This window comes from Bactrocera neohumeralis, chromosome 2, assembly GCF_024586455.1.
Source record: "Bactrocera neohumeralis isolate Rockhampton chromosome 2, APGP_CSIRO_Bneo_wtdbg2-racon-allhic-juicebox.fasta_v2, whole genome shotgun sequence".
NCBI classification, from domain to species: Eukaryota; Metazoa; Arthropoda; class Insecta; order Diptera; family Tephritidae; genus Bactrocera; species Bactrocera neohumeralis.
In genome coordinates, this window is record NC_065919.1 from 10,786,830 (window position 1) to 10,814,583 (window position 27,754).

At 38.3% G+C, this 27,754-nt stretch overlaps 1 protein-coding gene across 6 annotated transcripts in view; it reads right to left on the reverse strand.

The window, feature by feature from the left end:
• LOC126750925 (low-density lipoprotein receptor) overlaps window positions 1–24,433 on the reverse strand; it is a 410,401-nt gene extending 385,968 nt beyond the window's left edge. For 4 of the 6 annotated variants that reach the window (XM_050460726.1, XM_050460727.1, XM_050460722.1 and 1 more), the window contains exons 1-2: window positions 24,224–24,432; window positions 22,219–22,885 (exon numbers count right to left, since the gene is read on the reverse strand). In XM_050460726.1, coding sequence (XP_050316683.1) covers window positions 22,219–22,702 — 484 coding nt within the window. In that variant the 5' untranslated portion in view covers window positions 22,703–22,885; window positions 24,224–24,432. Of the gene's footprint in view, window positions 1–22,218; window positions 22,886–24,223 lie in introns of all 6 variants that reach the window. The other 2 variants (XM_050460728.1, XM_050460724.1) reach the window with 2 other exon arrangements.
• Window positions 24,434–27,754: the final 3,321 nt, after the last annotated feature.

The following is a 27,754-nucleotide window of genomic DNA, read 5'->3' on the forward strand; positions in this document are numbered from 1 at the left end:
ACTGACAATGAGTTAAGTTGTATGAGGAGCGGAAAGAGCGCACCGCATGCAGTCCTTGCCAACAATATTGATGAGCAAACACGATGACAATATACAAACAGCAACGTGAACTGCTGTACACGAGTGGCTTAAATAAAAACAATAACAATGTTAATAATAGCAATGATCATAAAAATAGTACTTAGTAGTAACTGCAGTGTTGCTCTTGCAATAGTAGCCACTATATTTATACCCACCCGTAGATACATGGTTGGTGGTGTACGGTTGCATGTGTTTTTCAGCTGCGCGGCATCGTTATTTGTGCGCATAAAACTCGTAAAGCAGAAAGTGGGCGTGATCGAATGACCAATGCCAATTGTGTTGGACAATATTGCCAATGTTGCAGCAACGAAATTTGTGACCCTTTTTTATATGCAATTCGTTGGTTTATTTAGTACGATTTTTATGGGCAATGCAATCAATTTGGTGGCAACTAAAATTTGGTTGCTGGTTTTTTATTGCACCATGTAGCATGTGTGTGTGTGTTTGTATGCGAGCTTATTTTAAGCAATTGTTGTTGGTGTTGTGTAATAAATCGGCAGATGACTAGTGAAACAGCAAAACACAAATAACTGTCAAAAAGGAAAAAACAACACTTTTCGCTGTAGAAATAGTATGAACTGTTAGAATAAGTGTTTCAGGAACACTTGATTCCGATGGTTCAGTTTGTATGGCAACTATATGTTATAGTCGTCCGATATCGGTTGTTCCGACAAATAAGCAGCTTCTTGGTGTGAGGAGTACAGGTGCAAAGGTTCAGATCGATATCACAAAAACTAAGGAACTGGAATGCATATATACAGACTGATGAACTGACAGACGAACATGACTAAGTCGGCTTAGCTCGTCACGCTTATCATTTATACACGCGTATATACTTTATAGGGTATCTGACGTTTGCTTTGGGTTTTATAAACATCGTGGCAAACTTAAGATACCCAATTCAAGATACACTTAAAAATACTGGTCCGACATTGAAACCTCATAACATCTGCAATATAAGGTTTGAAGGGAAATCAAAATCGAAATTTCGAAATATTCATTGTTAGAAATTTTTTTTCCCCAAGACTATGGAGGAAAATCAAAATCGATTTTTCGAAAAATCGGACTCAAATCACAGACTCAATCTCCCCAAAAACATTGGTTTGGTCCAATACCCACAAAAATCTCTTTTTTGTAGTATGTAGTGTTAGAGAATAATATATTTCAAAAAACGTCATACAATCTAGTGTCTAGTTTGAAATCTAGTATATTATAGACCCAAAATATAACTTGTGAAGACTGCCTTCCTGGGCAAGTATAAATAAAAATGGGAGTATAATTAAGTTGGTCGACATCTCTCTCAAGTGTGTTTCTGAAGACAATTGAGAGTAACAGAGAAAGGGCCCTCCAAATTTAACGAACTTCCATCGCTTACATAGTTTCAGAATTAAATTGGCGGATCGAAAACGAAGTTTAGAAATATTCGTTGTTTGAAATATATTTTTTTCGAACACTTTGTGCTTCATCAAAATCGATTTGCCGAAAAATCGAACTAAATAAAGGATTTAATGTTTCTAAAAAACTTGGTTTGGTCCAATACCCACAAAAAAGTCGTTTTAATAGTATATAGAGTTTGAGAAAAATATATTTCAAACAACGTCATATAATCGAGAGTTCAGATTGAAATCTAGTAAATTATAAACCCAAAGTATAACTCGAGAAGACGGCTCTCTGGGACACATATAAATCGGAGAATGATTAAGTTGGTCAACATATTTATCATCTGTGTTTCTGACGACAGTTGAGATTTGACAATTAACGAGTTTTTCCGTAGTGACGCTACAAAAGTAGGCCGATAGAGACAGCAAACAACGCCATCTTTTTTCCCGCTCTTTTGGCATTTCTCTTCAGTAAGGTTTGCCATTTCATCATGGAGAAATCCAACAACGAGTCGAAATTATTAAAATTTACTACCGAATTTCGGAGCCTTTGGTCTCAACTTTAAAAGCACTGCCTCCATTTTATAGTCATCATAATCGTGCTGTCAGATGAGCGTCTACTGAAAAATTGTAATACGCAGACACAGTTCAAAATGTTCTCGTGCCAGTGAGACAAAGAAGTGCCCGTAGTGTCGAGTATATTGCTGCCGCTAGCGCATCAATTGAGGAAGACTTAAATCAGTCTCTCACACGTCGTTCTCAAGCGTTGGGCATCTCTGTGACGTCGTTGTGGCGAATTTTGCGAAAAGATCTTGGCCTACATCCTTACAAGATCAAATTGACGCAAGAACTGAAGACGCTTGACCACCAGAATTGTCGTATGTTCGTGAATTGAGCTGAGAAACAACTTGAAAATGATCCGGATTTTCATCGAAAAATCAACTTCAGCGATGAGGTTCAATTCTGGCTGAATGGCCTCGTACTCCATCATCATTGCAAACCGAAAAAATTATTGTTTGGTGCGGTTTCTTGGCCGGCGGCGTCATTACTGTGAATGGGAATCGCTACAGCTCATTGATAACTGAATATTTTTGGCCGGAATCGGATGATATGGACTTGAACAATATGTGGTTTCAACAGGACTGCTTCACAAGCCACACAGCGAATGTCACAAACGACTTATTGAAAACCAAGTTTGACGAACATTTAATCTCACGGAATGGCTCAGTCAATTTTCCTGTCTCGGTCGTGCGATTTGACACCGTTTGACTATTTTCTGTGAGGATACTTCAAGTTTATGGTCTATGCCAACAAGCAAGCCACGATTGATAAACTTCGTACGAATATCGAACGTGAAATTGCAGCAGTATCGGCCGATTTATGCTTGAAAACCGTCGAAAATTGGGTTTAGCGTCTGGACTTCTGCAAGCGTGCCCGTGGTGGTGATTCAAAAGAAATTGAGTTCCATATATAATGGTATCGAATATACTTTCACAAGAATGAAAAATTTCATTAAAATCTCAAACCGTTTTTGTTTGACTTAATAAAACTTTTGTAGCGGTCTTATTGAGAGTGCTTTCAAATCTCATGTCTCTAATGGCATGCTTTTCACCGATTCCATTTCCACGATAATCTCTTCAAATATTATTAAGTGCGCAAAGCCCACCTCATAAATATCAGATTATTGACAATTCTCGCAATTTTAATCAATTTCATATACTGCATACTTAAAATAAATTGCAATCACATTTTATTCAACACCGGCAACCCTTAATCATCGACGCAATCGAGCTACTCAATGCCATATTACGCATATTTGCAGTTCTCAATTTTCAAAAACACTCCACAAAAATTAGCTGCCAACATTGATACGCTCAACCCATGTTGTTGCAGGGGGGTTTTGTTTAATATTGGCGTGCGTTGCTGCAGCACATTGTGGCTTGTTGACTCTATTGACAGGCATATTGACAGACAAGTTGTCAACAAAACCGGTGCTGCTAACTAGCTTAAGTTTTTTTCATGGTTTCCCTGCATTTTTTGTGCAATATTAAATAAGGGTTTTTGTCACGCTCACCGTAGCACTCAAGTGACACGTTGCAAAAATGCTAATGGCAACAACAACATTAATTGAGCCAACTATTGCTGGCACTACGTGTGCAATCAACGAGCAATCAATCAAATCCATCAGTAGCAGTTATCATTGCAAAGCTGCTGCAATCCACACAACAACAACAGCAACAACACAAGCTGATATACTTAACTACCGACATTGGTATTGAATTTTTTTCCTTTTATTTTTATACCCACCACAGGCTACTGCATAGTAGGTTAACTCCGCACACTCCCTGGTAAATATCATGTCACTATCGGCAGCATCAACGCCAGGTTGACTGTAGCGTTTGCTTTCATACCACTTTAGTTTGCGTACATATGTACATGTGTATGTATGAGCAAAGCTATGCGGCAAACTACGGCTTCGCATTTAAAACGGCACTTAATCGCTTATTTATCCTTTACAAATCCGATCAATGTCATCGATAGCACTTCATATGCAACGCAAAACACGAAAAATCAACAGAAATCCAAAATATGCGCTCAAACAAGTATATGGAGTAACTGCAAAAGTAGATTTGTGTTTTCATGTACGTGACCCTGTAGGAAAATTGAACTACACTTACAGGCATAAATCGCTAGCAAGTGGTATGAAATTATTTTTTATAAGGCCAGATAGCTTTTCGAAATTGGGCATAGATTATTGACGAAGACAAAGCCACAATCTCTGAAGAAATTGTTCAGACCGCCATATAAGCGACCGATCCAAATCAAGTACTCATATGGAAAACTTTTTCATTTGATGAAATATCTTCAGGAAATTTAGCGTAGATTAATATCTGAAGACACCACTACAATCTCCGAAAAAAAATTTTGCTTTAGCTGCCTTACAAACTAACCGATCAAAATCAAGCACTTGTATGGAAAAATTTTTATTTGACAATCAGTAAGCATGTTATTCTGATCGGTTCACTATAGCGTATAGATCAATATCAAGATATTTACTCCCTTTCAAGAAACACATCCGTGAAGGCTATTATAGCTTTGAAGCCACCGAAGTCACTGTTTTCTCTTTTACTAAAGCAATGTAACATATGATCCAGGTAGATGTACCTTTTCAATAGCCTTTTTTTGACAGATCACGCGTGAGTTGTGACAAGCTGTCATATTATCTTTGTTCAGTATTGTTTGGCCTTTTATCATGGCAAGACTTACGCCTGAACAACGTTTATAATTCGTTCAACTGTACTACTAAAATTCATTTTCCGTAAAGAATGTGTTTCGCGCTCTTCCCTCAACTTTTGTCAACATAATCGGCCTACTGGGCGTACTATTCGCAACACTGTCACCCATATTGAAAGCCAGCATTCATTGTTGGATAATAATCGATCGAGTAGACCACGTCCAGCACTCAGTGAAGAAAATAAAGCAGCCGTAGCTGAGAATGTACACGAAGCCCGTGGAGAGTCGATTCGGCGCCATTCGCATCAACTTGGTCTGACGTATGGAATGACTTGGCGCGTGATACCTCAAGATCTCAAATTGAGAGCATACCAATTACAGCGACATTTCTTCGTTCTATAGGCTTTTGAAACGTTCCAAGAAGATCCCAAGGGTTCGAGGATCGATTTTGTTTAGCTATGAGGCCCATTTCTGGCTCTATACGTATGTATAATAAACAAGCAAAATTGCCGCATTTGAGACAAAGAGCAACCTAAAGTGATTCAAAGCTGTCATTTTTTTTATATAAATCATGACACCGTCAATTCGCAATATTCTATGACTCGTACTCACATTCTATAAATTTACCGCCTTCACAATCCATACGTATTTCCTACTGGGCACTTGTGAACCAACAAATTCCATGCGACAAATGAAGCGGCAATAACACACAGCACACGACAACAAAAACAAAAACAACACAGAAATATAAACAGCAAATGCAATTTACAACTGCATGTGAAGCAATCCGACACGTACTCAAGCAATAGACAGCACTGTGCAAGCTCGTTTGTGCAAACAGTCATGCCGGGCGATATTTTCAATCTCACTTTGACACAATTCCACTCTTAAATTAGCCCTACATTTGTGCATACCAGACCATGGGAAATTCACAATGTGCCTAAGTATGTGTACACGCACGTGTAAGTGTGCGCATGTGTGTGTGAATGCCACTCGAAAATCCAAATAAATCAAGGACATTATTGGCAACCCTCCAGCATTACATAATGCCAGCAAAGCATTATTTGCACTATCGCTATCATTGTTATTGTTGTTGCTGCAACAATATGCTTATGAGCGCTGTCACGGTGGACCGGTGGACCGGCGGTCGTGCAAATGTCAATGCAACATTTCATTTCAATTAATCTTTGCTTTCGTTATGAGCGGTTTATTTGATCTAAGCGTTGACGCGTGCCGGCGTCCAGCGCAAGCGTTTTCACACAACTGATGCGCAATACACACACACACTCATACTTTATGCATAGTTACCAATGTGCATGCATATAAGCCAATATTTATGGTTACAAATGCAAATGTGTTTGCAGCACTCAACCTTTCACTGCTGTGACAATGCGACAATTTCCATTGATATTTACTGTTATGTTAATACTTATCTTTCTACGGGGTTCTTCTGCAGCCTTTGTGCGTCGCTTTCACAAGCGTTAAGTCCCTGTCGTCAACACTTTTGACGTAATCTCATTATATTTTCTCACTTTTGCACTTTCATTTGGATTTTTTTATTTCTTTTGACTTATCCTTTCGTACTTCAAACGTCAATATCGATAAAAGTTGCATAAATTTATGAAATTTTCAAATGGCAGGAATGTTTCTTTCTATCTAATATGCGCATATGTTATTATTTTGAGTTCAAAGCGCCTCTTTGTGGAGATACATAGGCATGTATGTATGTGAAGCATTTCTTGCCTTAAGGAGCAAGCCTGGTGTGTGAAATTGAAAGGAAAAATGCTTACAGCCTTCTTAAAGGAAGCCACTCAGTTCAAACAGCTGCAATAGAGTAACTTTAAATCCTGTTCTTTCAAAACTAAGTTTTTCAAATTTGCTTCAGCATTTACTCGAAGATAAATTACCCAAGAACTATTAAATTTCTGCATGTCCTGTATACAGTTCTTCATACAATAGCCTACCGGTTCTTTTCAGTGCTATTGTAGAGCTTTTCTTGTTAATTTCGCTCCACTGCCGCAAATGCATTTTCTATAGTTTGAATTTTAGTTTCGATATTATGGAAGGAATACTTCTCCAACCTGCTAAATGGCAGTGAAAGCATAACATCAGGAGATGGCGAACCCGATTCCCCAATCGATGACGATGGAGCAGACGTTCCATTGCCCGACCATGAAGAAGTTCGAATAGCAATTACCCGTCTAAAGAACAACAAATCGGTAGAGCTATTCAAACACGGCGGCGAAGAACTGATAAGGAGCATGCATCAGCTGCTTTGTAGAATATGGTCGGCTCGAAAGCACGACCGATGATTGGAATTTAAGTGTGTTCTGAGCAATCCACAAAAAGATAGACCCCACCATCTGTTGGGATAAGCCCCCTTAACATCGCATATAAGATTCTATCAAACGTATTGTGTGAAAGATTACAGCCCACCTTCAACAAACTGATTGGACCTTATCTGTGTAGCTTTAGGCCTGAAAAATCTAAAACTAACCAGATATTCACCATGCGCCAAATCTTGAAAAATACCCGTGAGAAGAGCATCGAAACGCACCACCCCTTCGTCGATTTTAAAGCTGCTTTTGACAGCACGAAAAGGAGCTGTCTTTATATCGCTATGTCTGAATTTTTAGTATACCCGCAAAACTAATACATCTGTGACTGACTGGCGACTCCCTGTCGTGCGACTTCTTCAATATACTGCTGGAGAAAATAATTCGAGCTGCAGAGCTGAGAGGCACAGTCTTTTATAAGAGTGTACAGCTGCTGGCGTACGCCGATGATATTGATATCATTGGCCTCAACAACCACGCCGTTAGTTCTGCTTTCTCAAGACTGGATAGTGAAGCAAATGGGTCTGGTAGTGAACGAGGGCAAGACAGTCATCAAACTAACAGTCGTCGCACTCGCGACTGGGCTCCAACCTCACTGTTGACAGTCATAACTTCGAAGTCGTAGATAAATTCGTCTATCTTGGAACCAGTATTAACACCAACAACACTGTCACCCCCGAAATCCAATGCAGAATAACTCTTGACAACAGGTGTCACTTCAGACTGAGTCACTAATTACTCTCGTTCTGCTATATGGTGCAGAGGCATGGACGATGATGATAAGTTCTCAAGCTTGAAGGGTGTCTGGTTTATTGCTAAAGATCAACGACCTCAAATAATCCAACAAGAAGTAGTCTAATGATGTTAAATCTCAACTTCTGTGAAGCCATTTAATGTCACAATATCTTAAAATAATCGAATCTCCAAACTTTTCTCGCAATAATTCGGTTGTTGCACATGCTGTATGGCACGTTTCCCCGTCTTGTTGGAACCAAATGTTTTCAAGATCAAGTTCTTTCAATTGCGGCCATAAAAAGTTGGTTGTCATCGATCTATATTGTCTCCATTCACAGTGATGGTGTCACCAGCTTTATTTGGAAACCAACCACACACACCAAACTGTCAATTTCGGTGAATTTTTTGGTTTTTTTTTATAATTTGTGGATATTTTTCGCATCAAAATCAACAGTGTTCTTTATTTATCGCACTACTCAGATGAAAGTAAGCCTCATTGAAGAAAATGACTTTTTTAAAGAACTCATTATCGTTTTCAGTTGTTCCAAGGCGAAATCAGCAAGCTCACGATGTTGACGCTGGACCAGTGGCTTCAGTTCTTGAGTGCGAACAGTTCTGTACAGAAAAATTACAAAAAAAAATATCGTTTTTTCTGACGTTCCGAAAAATCTCTTAAGAAATCCAGCAAAGTGATGGCGCTGCAATGTTCATCAATTTGACATTTTACTCATGTAAACTGTGAGAACACATGTACATAAAGCCCCAGCTACTTGCCGCAACATTTACTTTTCCAATATCTACTTTTATCACTTTTTAAATACTTACAAAACCGACAGTATTACGTAACTTGCAGCAACTTGATTAACTACGCAGGAGGTGCATAGCAAAATGGTAACTACAAAATGAAGCGAAGAGGGTGCGGTTGGGGGGTTGGGAAACCCAATAGGAGACGCACAACTGAAAAGCCACAAAAGTTGACAATTTATAGCAAGAAAGCGGAAAGGAACGACATGAAGCCAAAGTAGAAACTTTTAAAGCGCCAAATTAACATGGGAAATTATGCAGACGAAATTTCGGTACAGTGTGGTAGCGCGGGGAAGAAAGTGAGAGCATACAACGCTGATTAATATGGAAAGTGCTACGCAAGCATGTCTGCACGCTTAAAGGTGACACGTGATGAAAAGTGCACAAAACAATTTACGCATGTGTGTGTGTGTGAGAGAGTGTGGTAAGTTGAGAAATTTGAGGGGAAAATGCAACGCTGGCAACTTAATAGTTAAATGAAGTTGGCAAAAGTTTTATCAGAGTGTAAAAATGAAAGAGTCAAAATGCCATGGTGTTTTGTTGAGCGCGCTTAGCGCAACAGACGGACACCATTTGAAACAAGGGTTAAAATGTCGCATGCTGCGAGAGTTGCAAGCGCAAATAAATCTGCAACTCGCAACAAAAGCGTGATATACACATGCAACACCCCAGGTGAGCTTAAGCTGTGGAAAAGCAAACACTACAGCGACAGCTTGACGGGCACAACAGCAAGCGAGCACCGGCTATACGCGCAGAAAACTACGATATGTGTGTTTGTGCTTGTTGCTAGTTGAAGCGCACATGAACTTTTTGCAAAGGCTTAAAAGCCCCGCACGCGAACTTGTGTAGTCTGTATGTGTGGGCGCGCTAATCTCAGCTGCAGGTGAAAATGATAAAACGGTGTAAACAGTTTAGCGTTGGAGGGCGTGAGTGAGGGGTTAAAAGTTTCGCCATGCTTTATGCGATCGAGGCGTGCATAAATTAGAGTGTAATGTGAAGTGGGCAGGGAAAATGAGGCATGCTTGGGTGCAACATAATTAATAGAGCACTTGTAATCTATTAATTATTCGACTATATTGCAATCGATTAATGGGTATTCTAATATCGATCTTTTTTCTGAGTTTGACTTGAGGACAAGTCGAAATACCTCCTGTCATCAAACAAACAGTCATCGCACTCGCGACTTGGCACTGTTGACAGTTATAACTTCGAAATTGTAGCTAATTCCGTCTATCTTGGAACCAGTATTAACAGCAACAACAATGTCAGCCTGGAAATCCTACGCAGAATAATTTTTGCCAACAGGTGCTACTTCGCACTGAGTAGGCAATTGAGAAGTTAAGTCCTCTCTCGGCGAACAAAGACCAAATTCTACAAGTTACTCATTATTCCCGTCCTGCTATATGGTGCAGAGGCATGGACGATGACAACATCTGATGAGTCGACGTTACGAGTTTTCGAGAGAAAGGTTTTGCAAATGATTTATAGTCCTTTCCGCATGACAAATGGGAGTATCGCACTCGATGGAACGATGAGCTGTACGAGATATTCGACGACATTGACAGCGGCTACGCAGGCTAGGACATGTCGTGCCGGCAGAGGAAGAGGAAGACCTTCACTCCGTTGGAAAGGCCAGGTGGAAAAGAACCTTTCTTCGCTTGAAATCTCCAATTGTTGCCACCTTGCGAAAGAAGGAAAAGCTGTTGTTAACTCGGCTATAACCGCGTAAGTTGTGTCTACGCCAAGTAAAAAAAGATAAGAATCCGGCACAACCATCGACATCGACTGCAAAAAGAGTTCGATTCAGTAAGAAGGCAATGCTCTGTGTTTGATGGGATCAGAAGGGTGTGGTATATTATGAGCTACTAAAACCTGGTGAAACTGTTAATATGGTACTAATCGCTACAGACAACAAATGATCAATTTGAATCAGGTATTGATCGAAAAACGATCAAAATGGGTGAGAAGACCCGGCAAATTTATTTTGTAGCACAGCAATACAAAGCAAAATCAGGCTAGGATACAATCGAGGTACTTGGCTGGGAGCTGCTACCCCACCCGCCGTATTCACCAGACTTGGCCGCTTCAGAAGCCGAAAATTAAGTGTCTGATTTGCTTCAAAAAACGAACATTTCTATTGGCATGATATGCATATATTGCCAGAAGGGTGGGCAAAATGTATAAAAAGCAATGGTCAACTTGACGAGCTGAGTCGGTTTAAGCACGATCGTCTGTCTGTCCCTCCGTTTTTTAGATTTCGATCTGAAATTTTGTATACATCCTTTTCTCACTAAGAGCCTGTTCTTTTATCGGAACTGCTGATATCGTGTCACTACAGTATATATGTACATATGTTAGTCGCCATACAAACTAACCAATCAAAATCAAGAGAAAGATCTTTTTATACACTTTCATGCTATAAAAAATGCGCGTTTGTAGAATTTTTTTCGTTTTCAACACAAATTATTATTATTTTTTCAACAAAATCATACATTTGAAACTTAAAAACTTAGACAGGTGCGATGTAACACCTGCTCGTATTAACATTTGACACCTAAATAATATATACAAATAACATACACACATACATAATGTATAGAAGAGATAATAAAAAAAACGTTTAAAATAAATAAATAATAAATTCCAGAACTATTATGACCATTTTTGACGTCATCACAATGACTATAAAAATGCGAAACATAAGCGGATTATTTAAAATACCTGTATATATGTATGTGCATATGCTCATATAAGTTTATTAGTTTGCATATTACTGCAATATGCACTTAAAACAAAAAGCGCGAAAAATGTTTGAGTGACATGAAAGAGAAGTACAATATTTGCAAAGTTGTTTTCATGTGGAAAATATTTTTTAATTGCACTAGTTATGTATGTCTGAGTATATCGTCACCTAAAATGTAAAATAACGTAACATCACTTTTCCTAAGTTTACAGGCGAGCGCAATACGATGAATAGAAATCACACACATTGAAACAGAATTTGAGGTTTGGTTATAAAATGGTTATATCTTCTTCTTCTTAGGAGGATGGAGTCATGTGTAGAAGTTCACGCAAGTGAGGAAAGTTCTCTGATCGCCATTCACTTGGGAGTGGCCAGAAACGATTCTTTTTCACATGGCTCAAGCAGCTCACAACTTCCGGTCTTTGACCAAGTATCCTCTGGGTAGCCTAAGAACATCCGTTCGAAGGCGAGCTAAAGTGAGAAGGCGAAACATCCTCTACATAGGGTTGTGCGCTGGGTTTGAGACCCGCCACGTAAAAAAAACACCTCCAATGAAATGGAACAACAAGCCAAAATGGTTATATATTGAAGCAAAATTTGAGTTTTGGTTATAAAATGGTTATATATTGGTTATCAAAGAATTATATTGAAACAAAATTTGAGTTTTGGTTATAAACTGGTTATATATTGGTTATCAAAGAATTATATTGAAGCAAAATTTGAGTTTTGGTTATAAAATGGTTATATAATGGTTGTCAAAGAATTATATTGAAACAAAATTTGAGTTTTGATTATAAACTGGTTATATATTGGTTATCAAAGAATTATATTGAAACAAAATTTGAGTTTTGGTTAAAAAATGGTTATATAATGGTTGCCAAAGAATTATATTGAAACAAAATTTGAGTTTTGGTTATAAACTGGTTATATATTGGTTATCAAAGAATTATATTGAAACAAAATTTGAGTTTTGGTTATAAAATGGTTATATAATGGTTGCCAAAGAATTATATTGAAACAAAATTTGAGTTTTGGTTATAAAATGGTTATATAATGGTTGTCAAAGAATTATATTGAAACAAAATTTGAGTTTTGGTTATAAACTGGTTATATATTGGTTATCAAAGAATTATATTGAAGCAAAATTTGAGTTTTGGTTAAAAAATGGTTATAAAATGGTTAGCAAAGAATTATATTGAAACAAAATTTGAGTTTTGATTATAAACTGGTTATATATTGGTTATCAAAGAATTATATTGAAGCAAAATTCGAGTTTTGATTATAAACTGGTTATATATTGGTTATCAAAGAATTATATTGAAGCAAAATTCGAGTTTTGGTTATAAAATGGTTATATATTGGTTATCAAAGAATTATATTGAAACAAAATTTGAGTTTTGATTATAAACTGGTTATATATTGGTTATCAAAGAATTATATTGAAACAAAATTTTAGTTTTGGTTATAAACTGGTTATATATTGGTTATCAAAGAATTATATTGAAACAAAATTTGAGTTTTGGTTATAAAATGGTTATATAATGGTTGTCAAAGAATTATATTGAAACAAAATTTGAGTTTTGGTTATAAACTGGTTATATATTGGTTATCAAAGAATTATATTGAAGCAAAATTTGAGTTTTGGTTATAAAATGGTTATATAATGGTTATCAAAGAATTATATTGAAACAAAATTTGAGTTTTGGTTATAAAATGGTTATATATTGGTTATCAAAGAATTATATTGAAGCAAAATTTGAGGATTGATTATATATTGGTTATCATTCTGGTTATTAAAAGTTTATATATGGGTTAACATAATGGTTATATATTGGGTATTATATCCGATATGCGATTTTCGATTTTTTTTTTATAACATGCTGGTTTGCATTTTAGGTAACGTTAAAGATATTATCATACTTTCTTTTCTTTTCTTTTCGTTGTCTTTCTTTTTCTAAGAATCTTATTTCATTTCATTTTTATCATGTGCATTGTGTTTAATTAAATTATTTATTAACAGAGAAGAAATATTTTTTTGCAAATATAGGCAAAGGTAAGTGGACTTTGAAAGTAAAACGAGAACTTGATATTTGCTTTGCTCAGCCAGGCATTAAGGTGTGACTTGTATTTTTTCTTTCTACTTCATACGATCCTATAAGTAGTTCTGTTGTCAACGCGGTGGCGCCTTTTTTCCGAGATCTTGCAGGAAATGACGTTCTAATAACCGAGTTTTAAATATTTTCCTTGGAAATTAATGAAAATAGATTGTTGTTTGCTCGAACAAAACCACGTAACCCCTTAATCAGATAAAGCAACAGCACAATTGAAGAGTCCTCGACCTGACACATAGATAGCGCTACTAGAATTAAATCCATGTGAAAGCCCTAACCTTTAAAACACGTTTGTATAAATTTGAAACTGTCGGACCATTAGTTTATGAATTATAACACTTTGAGTGAAGCAACTTTTGTTATTGTGAAAAAAATGGACGAAAAGGAATTTCGTGTGTTGATAAAATACTACTTTTGGTAGAGCAAAAATACAGTTGAAGCATAAACTTGGCTTGATGACTAGTTTCCGGTCAATGCCTTAGGAAAAATAACCATTATGGAATGATATTTCAAGGTGTTGAAATGAGCACCTAAGACGGTGAATGCAGTGGGCACCCAAAAGAGGTTGTTACCGACGAAAACATCAAAAATTCCACAAAATACTTTGGATGACCTTGAAGTGAAATTGTTCCAGATAACAGTCACTCTAAAGTTATCAACTGAAGGTGTACATCAAATCATTCAGGAATATTTGGGTATGACAAAGCTCTGTTCAAAGGGGGTGCCACGCGAGCTCGCTTTGACCAAAAACAACGACGAGTTGATGATTCGGTGCATTGTTGGGCGATGTTCAACCGAAATAAACCCGAGTTTTTGCATTGAAATGTAACAATGAATGAAACATGTCTCCATTATATCACTACGAAGTCCAGTCGACAGTTATTCGTGTGGACTACACACGATGAACCCGCTCCGAAACGTGGAAAACCACAAGAGTTCGCTGGCAAGGATATGGCGTCTGTATTATGGGATGCGCATGGAATAATTTTTATTGACTACCTTGAAAAAGGAACGACCATCAGCAGCGACTATTATATACTGTTTTTAGACCATTTAAAAAACGATATCAGCAAAAACCGGCCGAATTTGTAGAACAAGGAACTACTCTTTCACCGCACAGTGTTACAAGTTAGTGAAAACGATGGCAAAAATTGATGTTTTGGGACTTCGAATAGCTTCTGCATTCACCGGGTTCTCCTGATCTGGCTCACAGCGACTATTTTCTGTTCTCAGATCTCAAAAGAATGCTCGCTGTGAAAAAATGTTCATCGAGCCTATTTGGAAGCAAAGGACAAATCGTACTGTAAAAATGGTATCGTAAAATTGGTGGGCCGCTAAAATCAGTGTATCACCCTAAACGGGAACCATGTTGAATAAAAAGAAACGAGTTTTGCCAAAAGACAAAAAACTTTTTTTACCATGGTGGGCCGGAGACTGTTCAATTTACCTGTTAAATATTGGTTGAAGAGAATTTAAATTCAAGATTTTCATATAGACGTGAGGCGAATTAAATGATCACTTTCACTTCAGTAATCAATTGCAAATCAAATACCACGTTCGAGGCATAGGGCGTTTTCATGGCATAAGGTTGAGACGAAAAATAAAATCCAGCACTGAATGTGAATATCACAAAACAAAGTCACATATGAATGCTTTGATGAACTAGACTCCACAGTTTTTGAAATATCGACTTGAAGTTCTCCATGGAACCACAGATATCGGAACACTATAGCGCATAGCTGCCATACATTCCTTCATTGGAAAACTGACTTATTTGACAAGATATGTCAACTATGTATATTCATAACATAATCACTATAAGAAATGCACTTGTGAAGCATATTATAGCCTCGCTACAGCCAAAGTTACTGTGTTTTCTTGTTTTTTGTTGCTACCGTCCGTAAATATTTCACATAGCATTGACCACGCTACTTTCGCTTTTTATTAACCCACTAAAATACTTGCACCAGCATATAAGGATGTTCACATTCTTCAATCAGTTCAAGGCTAAATCATCATGCAACCACACAAGTCGTTGGCTGTGCATTTTTAACCATAAAAGGCAACAACCTGCCGCATCAGACATTCCGTCACCATAATTGGCACACCGGTCATGGATGCGTTGCAGCCAACGCAGACATACTTATATAATGTACATATGTGCTGCAGACAAGTATTATATGTATGTATAACCAGAAAAAACGTTAACTTCGGCTGCACCGAAGCTAATATACCCTTCACAGGTGCATTTCTTTTAGTAACTATGTGTTCAGTTTGTATGGAAGCTATACGCTATAGTAATCCGATCTGAACAATTTTTTCGGAGGTTATATTATTATCTTCAGCAGTAATCCATGCCAAATTTCGTGAAGATAACACGTCAAATGCAAAAGTTTTCCATACAAGCCCTTGATTCCGATCGTTCAGTTTGTATGGTAGCTATATGCTATAGTTAATCGATCTGAACAATTTCTGCCGATATTACATTATTTCAATGAACAATAACTCATACCAAACTTCGTGAAGATAACACGTCAAATGAGGAAGTTTCCCATGCAAGCATTTGATTCCGATCGTTCAGTTTGTATGGTAGCTATATGCTATAGTTAATCGATCTGAACAATTTCTTCGGAGATTACATAGTTGCCTTAGAAAATAATCTGTACCAAATTTCGTGAAGATACATTGTCACATGTGAAAGTTTTCCATACAAGAACTTGATTCCGATCGTTCAGTTTGTATGGCAGATATATGTTATAGTGGTCCGATATCGGCAGTTCCGACAAATGAGCAGCTTCTTGAAGAGAAAATGACGTTTGCAAAATTTCAAAACGATATCTTAAAAACTGAAGGACTAGTTCGTATATATACAGACAGACAGACAGACGGACATGGCTAAATCGATTCAGCTCAACATACTGATCATTTATATATATATACTTTATAGGGTCTCCGACGCTTCCTTCTGGGTGTTACAAACTTCGTGACAAACTTAATTTACCCTGTTCAGGGTATAAAAATGTTGAGCCTTCGACAGCAGACTTAGCTGATTTCGTATGCGCCTAAGCCTTGCACTGTAATCAATGCCATATATTAGCCATAAATTATGCAATTTCTAATTGGAAATGCAACTTCACAATGGTCCAACTTGCCATTTTCAGATATATACGTAACATATACATACATATAAAAGGAAGAGCAATTTGTTTTAGTATTTCTTGTGCTTTTTTTCGTTGTGCACTTTAAAAAAAATAAGCACAGTCTGGCCACACTTGTCAAGTGCAATCAACTGAAGAGGACTGAGAAACAGAGGGTAATGGGAAGGTAGTAAAGTTATGGCTGCGCTGTTGCCGTGCACTTCTTCTTTGCTTCGGGCAGATTGCTCTTAACTTTGCGGCTTTCGACACAAGTGCAGAAATGAAAAGAAACTAGAAGCGAAAAGATCAAAAAGGCTTTGTGACGCGCACGTGTATCTAATTTTGGCACAAGCTTTAAAATTCAATATGTGTGTGTGTGTCGATGGCAGAAGAATGTGCGTGTGTGTGCAAAGTTAGTTAAGTTACACATTGTGGCTGGCTGGTTGAAATCATTGCAACATTTTAAGGCATTTGCGCGCTCGCAAGTGTTAATTGCAACAAATGAAGCGTTCAAAGAAAAAACAATCGAAATTTTTTCTATCAAATTTTTTACATTTTTCATATAATTTTGTGATCTTAAATATATGCAAATATTTATTTATTATAGATACATTATCTTTATGAAAAAAGAATATCAGGTGCGGAATATCGCTTCTGTGGGCACAAAGCACCGGAATTTTAGACAAATGTACCTTGTTTATAAAGAGTCGTATAGTGATAGCTGCCACAGTAAACATATGTATTCTTAAGTATGTATATACTTCAGTAGTTGAGTTCTGGACTGGGAAGTTCTCTGGCTGTCTCCGGACCGAAAAGCCACCAACCAGATCCATCATGTTGTGATAGACGGAAGACACGTCTCCAGTGTTTTAGACGTGCGTACGCTCCGAGGTCCTAACATCGACTCAGACCACAATCTTTTTGCAGCCATTATTCGCACCCGCCACAAGGAACGTTCAACGTCGAGAAGCTGCAATCACAACAGACAGCCGAACGATTTTCTATTCGACTTGCTCCTGCTCTCGGAGCGCACTCGTCAACAACTCGGTAAAAGGGAACTGTGGGAAGGCATTTCAAGCTCCTTACGTACAGCTGCAACCGCAACCATTGGTTTTCGGTAAATGCAAAAGAACAGCTGGTACGATGAGGATTGCCATGTCGCGGAGAGAAAACAGACTGCCTGCCTCGCAACGTTACGATGGACCACAACACGTGCGGGATGGGAAAGAAACCGAGAGTTAAAGAGGGACTGCAGACAAAAAAATGGCGGCGAAGAACTGATAAGGAGCATGCATCAGCTTCTTTGTAAAATATGGTCGAACGAAAGCATGCCCAACGATTGAAGTTTAAGTGTGCTCTGCCCAATCCACAAAAAGGAAGACCCCACAATCTGCGTCAACTGCCGTGGGAAAAGTCTTCTAAACATCGCAATAAGCCCAACGTCAACAAACTGATTGGACCTTATCATTGTAGCTTTAGACCTGGAAAAACAACACCCGACCAACCATGCGCCAAACCTTGGAAAAGACTCGTGAAAGAGAATCGACACACACCACCTCTTCGTCGATTTCAAAGCTGCTTTTGACAGCACGAAATGGAGCTGCCTTTATGCCGCGATGTCTGAATTCGGTATCCCCGCAAAATTAAAACGGCTGTTTGAACTGACGTTGAACAATGCCAAAAGCTCAGGTGATCGGGAAGGATCTCTCCGAGCCGTTCGATACCAAACGAGGTTTCAGACAACGCGACTCCCTATCGTACGACTTCTTCAATATGCTGTTGGAGAAAATAATTCGAGCTTCAGAACTTAATCGAACAGTTACAATATTCTATAAGAATGTACAACTGTTGGAGTATGCCAACACAGAATAACTCTTGCCAACAGATGCTACTTCGGACTGAGTAGGCAATTGAGAAGTAAGGTCCTCAATCGACGAACAAAAACCAAACTCTGTAAGTGCAGTGGCATGGACGAAGACAACATCTGATGAGTCGACGTTACGAGTTTTCGAGACAAGGATTCTGCGAAAGATTTATGGTTCTTTGCGCGTTGACCCCGGAGAATATCGGCTTCGATGGAGCGATGAGCTGTAAGAGATATACGACGACATTGCGAATTAAGAGACAGCGGCTGCGCTGGTCACGTCCTACGTATGGACGAAAACACTCTAGCTCTGAAAGTATTCGTCGCAGTAGCCGCAGGTGGAAGCAGAGGAAGAGGATGATGAACTTCATACGAACATCGAACATGAAATTGCAGCAGTATCGGTCGATTTATGCTTGAAAACCGGCGAAAATTGAGATCAACGTCTAGACTGCAAAAGAAATCGAGGCATCGAATGTACTTTCACAAGAATAAAGAATCTTATTGAAAACCCCGTTAGAACTAGAACTACGCGCTTTCAGCGCCAACTAGCGAAAATACTGCAAGACTTTTTTGACAACCCATTATATAAATAATTCGGATGACGAGACGAGTTGAATTCCGAGTGACTGAGTGAAACTTGGTTCCGTATTCCTTTCGACTCGTGTGCGCAAAGTTTCGAACTCAGACCGTCGGCTAAGTATTCGTTTCATTGGTCAGATGTTAAATTTATCAAAATCTGTGGTTCATAAAATTGTCACGGAGCACTGGAACATGCGTAAGGTGTGCGCGAAGATGGTCCCAAAATTGCGGCGAGTGAAAGTGTGCCAAGAAAATTTGACCACATGTGAAAGTGACCCCCAATTTTTGAATAACGTAATCACAGGTGACGAGTCATGGATCTTTGAGTATGATCCCGAGACAAAGAGGCAATCTTCCGCGCATTTTGAGACGACAGAGGAGATTTAAGCAAGAAGTACCTCGGTTCTCAAGGCTATTCCGGAGAATGCCTTACCTGACGCCTTAAATGCTTGGGGAACAGCGCTGGCAGCGCTGCATCAACGCAGAAGGAGCCTATTTTGAAGGTTTTTAAAGAATTATAACTATTGGCTCAATCAATTTTTTAAAATCGACTCAGTCCTATTACTTTCCGAACAAACCCTATATACAAACTGACCGACCCAAATCAATGTAAAGTTATTTTTATGCAAATTTAAATACAATTATAAATAGACGACTTTTAGAGAACAGCACAACTAGACACTAATTTAACTTTCCATATCAATTTTATAAGTGTCTCTCTACAAACACAATACCAACTAAAACTTTAAAGTGTTTATTCATTTTTAAGTTTTAGTGTTCAGTAAAACAATTTAACACCTCTGAACTTGTAACCTCATGAACTTAATTAATAATTTGTGCTCTTCATCACAGCTAAAGGCCACACAAATATATTTATACATATTAATTTTAAAAAATTATGTAAGCATGTTTGTAGGTTATAATACATATGGACTTATGCAAGCAGCGCCAACTATACGCTAACTCAATGCTCGAGCATCGGCTGCCACTTGTTGCTCCTCTGCACATTCAACTGCCAGCACTCTCGCCAACTGCTGGCTCACTCTCCAACTCATACTCACTTTTATACAATTGCAGCGCCTGCTTTGGCGCTCTGTTGGGGAAGACTGGTATTGACTTTTGAATGTGTACCCCTCGCTATGCCGCGCACCACACACTGCCGAGCAGGCATGGCACATTATTTCAATGCCGGCCGGTATTTTCGATAATTACACTACACACTACTACGAAGTGAATGGAGTAAAAAGTTTCACCAAATAGTAGATAACTCAAAAGCAAAATGCGCAAGTCTCGCTTACTCAGTGAAGTCAGCCAAGCGAGGTATGAAATGTGGTTGATTTTTGGCGGCCAGTCCGACAACGGAGAGCGGCAAAAGCGGCAACGTGGAAGTGGATATACATATGTATGTGCAGCGAAATGCAATAGTATAACAAAATGCAGAAAACAACTCGGCAGACATGCCAGTAGACGCGAAATGACTTTGAAGAATGCAGACGCTTGACAATTACCAAGCGCCAGCGCTGCAGCGCGCTTACATTTGCGATAGTAAATAAAAAAGCAATAAAAAATTCAACAAAAAAAAGGGAATACAACTCAAACGGAGCACCAACAACACAAACCTGACTGCATGAAGCGTGTTAGCGGCAGAGGCTTTGGCAACTCGTGTGCAGCCAGTGGTCGAGGCAGTTTGACGCAGCCACTATGTCGGCGCTGTCTGCGTACATATGTATGTATGTATATTTAAGCGAATAGCTGGTGGTTGTGTGTGCTGGGAGTGCAATGGCTGCGTTGTCGGCTATTTTTATACACGACCAACTAAAATAGATTTTCAAATACTTAAGTACATATAGTACATATTTATATGTATGCGAAATGGACCACTTGGCCAGCAAAGCTAAGAAAAACCGGGTGGCGCGAGTTTTACAAATATAGAAAACATTTGTGGTGAATATAGATAGAAGATATTAAGCAAAAATTATTTCAAATATTGACCGTCGCCTAAGGTGTCACTTACACAAGAAAGAGATCACGTCGAAAAAATATTATCGTTTCTATGACCTTGAGATAGAGACACCAAATTGATTACACTGCTATTGAGAGAAGAATGGGTCCGCTAAGGGAGCACGAAACCTCCATAAATCCAGACAAATTGTTAGACTAACCAAATAGACAAATGTTAAGTTTGATGGCTAATCCAGAGCTCGCACTAGGACTTATATATGAAGTATTTTGTGAAGCCTTAAAAATATAAATCTTGTAATTCGAATTTATAAGTCATCAAAGCGCCTTGTGACCAACAAAAATTTGCTCAAATGTTTAATTTCTATTTCCACCAGTTCGGTGGGATATCTGTCAATTACCAAGTGTTTGAGTCTTAATATCGCAAAGGCGGAACAATCTAGAAGGAAGTGCTGAGATGTTTCCACTACGTCTTCTTCCACACAGCATCTGCAACTGAAGTCCGGTAAGAATCTCAACCTTACAACATGGACGCCGATAGGGCAATGATCTGTTAGAACACGCACTACCAGGGAGAGGCTAGCCTTACTGTAGAGAAAAGAGCTCATTGAATGTCTACCACTCAATCTTGGTCCAAAAGTATCTTGCGACAGCGCATGAACCGTTGGTAGCCTAGCGCCTGCCAAGCTCAGCTATCCAGTGGAGGAACACACGAGGAGAGGTTAGCACCGACCCGTTTCCATATTACTGAGAGCGGCATTAGGTTACCTTTTCTTGGCAGCTCATCAGCTTTACAGTTGCCTGCGATTCCGCTGGGCTTGGCACCCTTACTAGTCGTATCTCAAAGTGGCTCGTTGCTGCTGATAACGAGGTTTAGCATTCCTTAACCAAGCCTGAATGTCCGGTTAGTGAGCTTAAGGCTAGTATTGGCTATCAGGGTGGATAGTTACTTCTCTGAAGGAGACTCCAATCTACTGCTACCTTAATGATAACAACCTCAACTTGAAGAAAGCTCTGCAATAGTCGAGAAGTCAGAAACTTATGTTGAAAGAGAGTTCCTGATAATATCAAATTTCGCACTCTATACACTCTATACATTATCATTAAGACAACTTTAGGTATTTTTATACACCCAACAGTTCTGTGCAAGTTTGACGTTCTTGAGAATTCATAAAATTAGCACTCTTTCTAGACATAGTAAATATAATAGAACAATACATAACTACCAATAATATTATTATTTTTTTACTCACCAATGCTAAGTGGTGTGCCAATTTTTCCGGAGACATTTAGAAATTTAAAATCGAAATTTATTAAATTTTTGCGACCGAAAAACGACATTGAACCACTGCCGTCGCTGACACTATTCGCCGCAGCTGCGCTGTTTTTCGATGACTTCCTCGACGACGTGGACGTCACAGGTGGGCCGAGTGTTGTGGCAAACGAATGTAATTTCTCCAATAACGTGGTAGCGTTCAGCGCACTGTATGGTGGACCAGCTGTGGCGGTGGGATCCGTGGTACTCGCAGCGGCGGTAGTTTGTACCGGGCCAGCGGTAACAGTGCACAATTTACTGATGCTGAGTATGCATGTGATAAAGATGAAATTTGACGAAGTAAAACTGAAACTGATCACTTGTTGGATTTTACTCTGATAATTGCAGCTGCTACTGAAAAATTTGCTAATTTTCGGCGGTTCGCTAGCGTTCGAGGCTGTTGTGGAAGACAGTGTTGCCATTGTATGTGAACGATGCAATTAGAAAATGTCTTTTAGCTGTACTTTAAACAATTAATATATTCACTTAAATTGATTTTTCCTTTGCTGAATAGAATTTTAATTCATTGAACTATATATAGTATATATATATATATATTTATATAACACAATATGTTTGTATATTGAGATTGGCACTTATTGACTCTGGAAAAAAATAATTACTGGTGATTTTTTTTTTTTTATTATTATTTTTCTTTGATAATTTGTGATTTTATTGTGAAATATTTGCATAATATATAATATTATAATAATTTTTTTTCATAAATAATAATTTTCAATTAATTTTTTTTTTAATAAAAAATATTTTTTTTTCATAAATAATAATTTTCAATTATTTTTTTTTTAATAAAAAATATTTTTTTTTTAATAAATAATAATTTTCAATTAATTTTCTTTTAAATAATTTTTTTTTTTCATAAATAATAATTTTCAATAACAACGCCAATTTTATGTAGTGCGTTGTGTTTTTATTAGATTTTTCATTAGATTTTCCACTTGTGATTTTTTAAGCATACACTATTTCGTTTCAAACCAAAAATTTCAAGGAATTGTTTGAGTAATACTTTATTTTGGCATAAACCATATGGCTTTGCGCACATGAGCCCGCGTTTATGTAACCGAAACACGCCGATTTTAGATCAGTATTAGCATTAAACTAAATAATAATTGACGCCAATTAATAAATTGCACTTTTATAACTCCGGCTTAAATATATAGCCCACATCAGCTTAGAATTTACAAAAATTAGTAACAAAATAGCTGCAAGTCAAAATGCAGCATTGAAGCCCGATAAACAAATTAACAAAATACGCAAACTCATGTTGGCGAAATGACGCACGGCGAGCGAAAACGAGTTAACACCGCAAAGCAACAAGTTCAGCGAAATTTTCGTATGGCCAAAACAGACACAATCGAAAGACACAGATAATTAAAAGCATGCCAGATATTTGAAAAAGCCAGAATGAAACGCAGAAACGCACACCGAAAGTAGGTAAAGCAGCACAGCGCGTTAAAGCTGCATAAAATCAGAGATAAATATAAAAAACAAAATATTAAATATAAACAAAAACAATTTGTGCTCCAGTTCGCTTAGAGTATGAGCGGCTAGCGGTTAAGGTCTCTAGCGCGTTACGCGACGTACGCAAAAATCATATTTGTAAACCGTTACATAGCGCGATCGCTGTGATAAAACGACACACATTTACTACGAACGAAATCAAAAAGAAAGCAAAAGCGCGCACTTATTTGCCGTTTCATAAACGTCATGTGTCAATAAACTTTTCCAAGTTTTTGCCGTCGATTTTTCCCCCAACATACTTAGCGAATGCGCTTAATGGCAGACCGATAATCACAATTAGTTTTGCACTGAAAACAACCTGTTTATGCTTTGCCACATTTAGAAATTGATTAACAACAACAACACACAATTACTTTATTACAACATATGTATTTTCACGGTTATGTGATATATCATACGCTTACTTATTTATACATATGTATATATGTATTTTATTCTTATTTTACTTTTCTTATGTGATATTTTATTCTCTCATGCGCACCGAACTGTAAATTCCAATACCGAAAACACACGTTACGCACTCGAACCGTAGAAACCGTCGTCGAACACGCTATTATTACCAACGATTTCGACACGAGGACGCACAACAAACGACTAAAAATTCAAATTTCAAGAGACACACGCCAAACAGCACTTGGCTACGCGCAACAGATCCGCTGAGCGACGGTGATACAACGTACATTTAGGCCCACCAGCCAACAAGCTCTACTACAAGTTTCTCTATTTGTACTCAACACATAGTAGCCGGTTCCATGTGATCGTCGAAAATATAAGGCAAGATTTTTACGCTCACCTGTTAGCCAACGCAAGCCCACAAGCGAACATGCATTATCACACGCGGGCATATATGAGTATATCTAAATGAGCAGCACTAATACGCACACTCTTACTAGAGACGAAAGTTAGTCGTATTAACTGGCAAAACTGTTTTATGCTGCAGCTCTTTCTTTTCGCTCTCGCGCAGTGATAAAACTTCTCGCTCACAGTGTGATATCGCAAAATTGCTTTGACGGAGTACACGTGGTAGCAAAATCTAACAACAATAATAAAGTAGTATTTGCAATGCTTATTTTATATGGGATATACATATATCTCTTATTGCATCGACAATATAGTTTAGGAGAGCATAAATCATTTAAGAGTAGCTTGCTTCTCTTTTTGATCGTTTAATTCCTTGACTGTTTATGCTTAAGTGATATCGTAAATTAATGAAACAACCAACTTGCACAGTACATAATGAAAGTGCGGGCTTTAAGTTTCCTGAAATCTATAAAATAAAATATTTTTTTTAAATAATCAATCGATGGCAGATTTTTAATTGCCTTAACGGTTGTATATGGTTTTTTCGCAGCGACTGTATGTTCTAATAATGCAGTGATATCTGTTAGGAAAGATCATTAATGCGCGGAAGATCATTGCAACAGGAAACGGTTAGAGTTACCATGTTATACTATAACTTACTAGTTCAAAACAAATTTTAAATTTTTAATCAAAAAAATAATAGTGATTTTTAAAACCACAAGCTAAACCCAATTTTCAACGGTCTTCAAGCATAAATCGGCCGATACTGCTGCAATTACACGTTCGATATTCGTACGAAGTTCATCAATCGTGGCTTGCTTGTTGCGATAGACCATAAACTTGAAGTACTCCCACAGGAAATAGTCTAACGGCGTCAAATCGCACGACCGAGGCGGCAAATTGACTGGACCATTTCGTGAGATAACACTTTCACCAAACTTGGTTTTCAATAAATCGATTGTGACATTCGCTGTGTGGCTTGTGGCGCCGTCCTGTTGGAACCACGTTTTGTCCAAGTCCATATCCTCCAATCTGGGCCAAAAATATTCGGTTATCATTGAGCCGTAGCGATTCCCATTCACAGTAACTTGCCGGTCTTGATCATCACTAAAAAGTACGGCCCAATGACGCCACCGGCCCATAAACCGCACCAAACCGTAATTTTTTTAAGGATGCAATGGTGACTCATGAAGTAGGTGTGGATTGCTACCCGACCAAAAATGCATATTTTGCTTATTTATTACGAAGCCATTCAGCCAGAAACGAGCTCATCGCTAAAGATGATTTTTCGATGAAAATCCGGATCATTTTCAAGTTTCTGCTCAGCCTAATTCACGAACATACGACGATTCTGGTGGTAAAGCGGCTTCAGGTCTTGCGTCAATTTAATCTTTTAAGGATGTAGTACAAGATCTTTTTGCAATATTCGTCACAGAGATGCCCAACGCTTGAGAACGACGTGTGAAAGACTGATTTGGGTCTTCCTCAATTGATGCGCTAACTGCAAAAATATTCTAGAGACTACGGAGAATTATTTGTCTCATTGGCACGGAAACATTTTGTACTGCATCCATGGATTCAAATTTTTCCACTAGACGCTCAATTGTTGATTTGACAGGAAGATTGTGACGACCCTAAATTGGACGTAGTGCTCTTAAAGTCGAAGCCACTGGCTCCAAATTTCGGTAGTAAATTTTAATAATTTCGACTCGCTATTGGATCGTATATCTTTCATTGATGAAATGGTAAATCTTACTGAAGAGAAATGTCAAAAGAGCGGAAAAAATATGGCGTCGTTTGCTGACCCTATTGGTCAACTTTTGTAGAGCGTTCCTATTGCCAAACCCGTTACAACCGTTAGAGGAACAAAACTATTATACCCTGCAGCAACAAACAAACAACCTCATGGACCGAATCTCTCAGCGAGTCGCTGCTGATTCTCAACGAAACCGAACTATTTTTCAAACGGATGGCTACTGGTAATGAACAGAGGGTTACTCAGGTAATCTCAAGCGAAATCGGTCGTGGTCGGGTAACTGTGAGCCGCCGCAGACGATAGCGACGTCAGCATGACAGCCACGAATTTGCTATGTCACTGGTTAAATTGGCAGGAATTGGCAGGACCAAACTCTTTACTCTGATCATTACTGTCAACAATTTAACCATCTGAAGAATGCAATAGGAGTGAAATTGTGTTCCATTCGGACAGCGGCAGGTCAAACACATCGATAATGACCAAAGCCAGAAGAGCCCGTAGATTGGTTGGCATATTTTTATTCATCTACCTTATAGTATGGGTCTAACATTGAGCGATTACTACGTCTTTGTGTTCATGGCATATGATTTTGCTGATGAACAAAGAGAAAAGACTGTGCAACTCGATTGTCCCAGGTCCAGCCAGGGATTTCTATAAGATTTGAAATCGGATAAATCTAATTTTTTTTATGGAATCTTTAATAATTGATTTTTTCTTTTACAGATAACCCCGTATTTCTTTCTCACTTTGCTATCAAACTCTAGTCTTTGTTGCCTTACTCGATAGCGCCAAACAGTGGGGACCACACACGATCCGAAAACTACTTCATGAAACCTCAATCAAAACCACAAACACGGTACAAGGTGTTTGCAACACGAATTTGTTGCCAAAAAATGCGAAATATAGCGATAATGGGTGCTTTCAACACAGCCAAAACGACGCAATAAAAGAACGGCCGACCGTCGGCGATTGGCACCGCGTAATTGGTGTTTGTGGGAAAATGCAAATATTGTATGCGAGAAGAGTGAAGGCGAACTCATCGCGAACATCAATATATGCAAGTACGCACAAAGCAAAAACAAATACAAACAAAAAACTTGCGAAGTCGCGAACACTGTCACCACAAAACCCTTCAAATGATAAGTGTCAATCAGTCGTTCAGTACTTGAGTCACAATTATGATCAATTAAGTTCGATTAATTGTTAACATGGGTCATAAATATGCGGGCACTCGCCAGCACCGATTCACACACCGAGTGGTGGAAAGTGTGTGCGTCTGTGATTGGAAAATATGCGAGGCCAATTTTAAAGGTACTGATGAGAAAAACAACTACAACAAGTGGAACCAGCCCAACTATTGTGTCTCTCGCTCGATAAT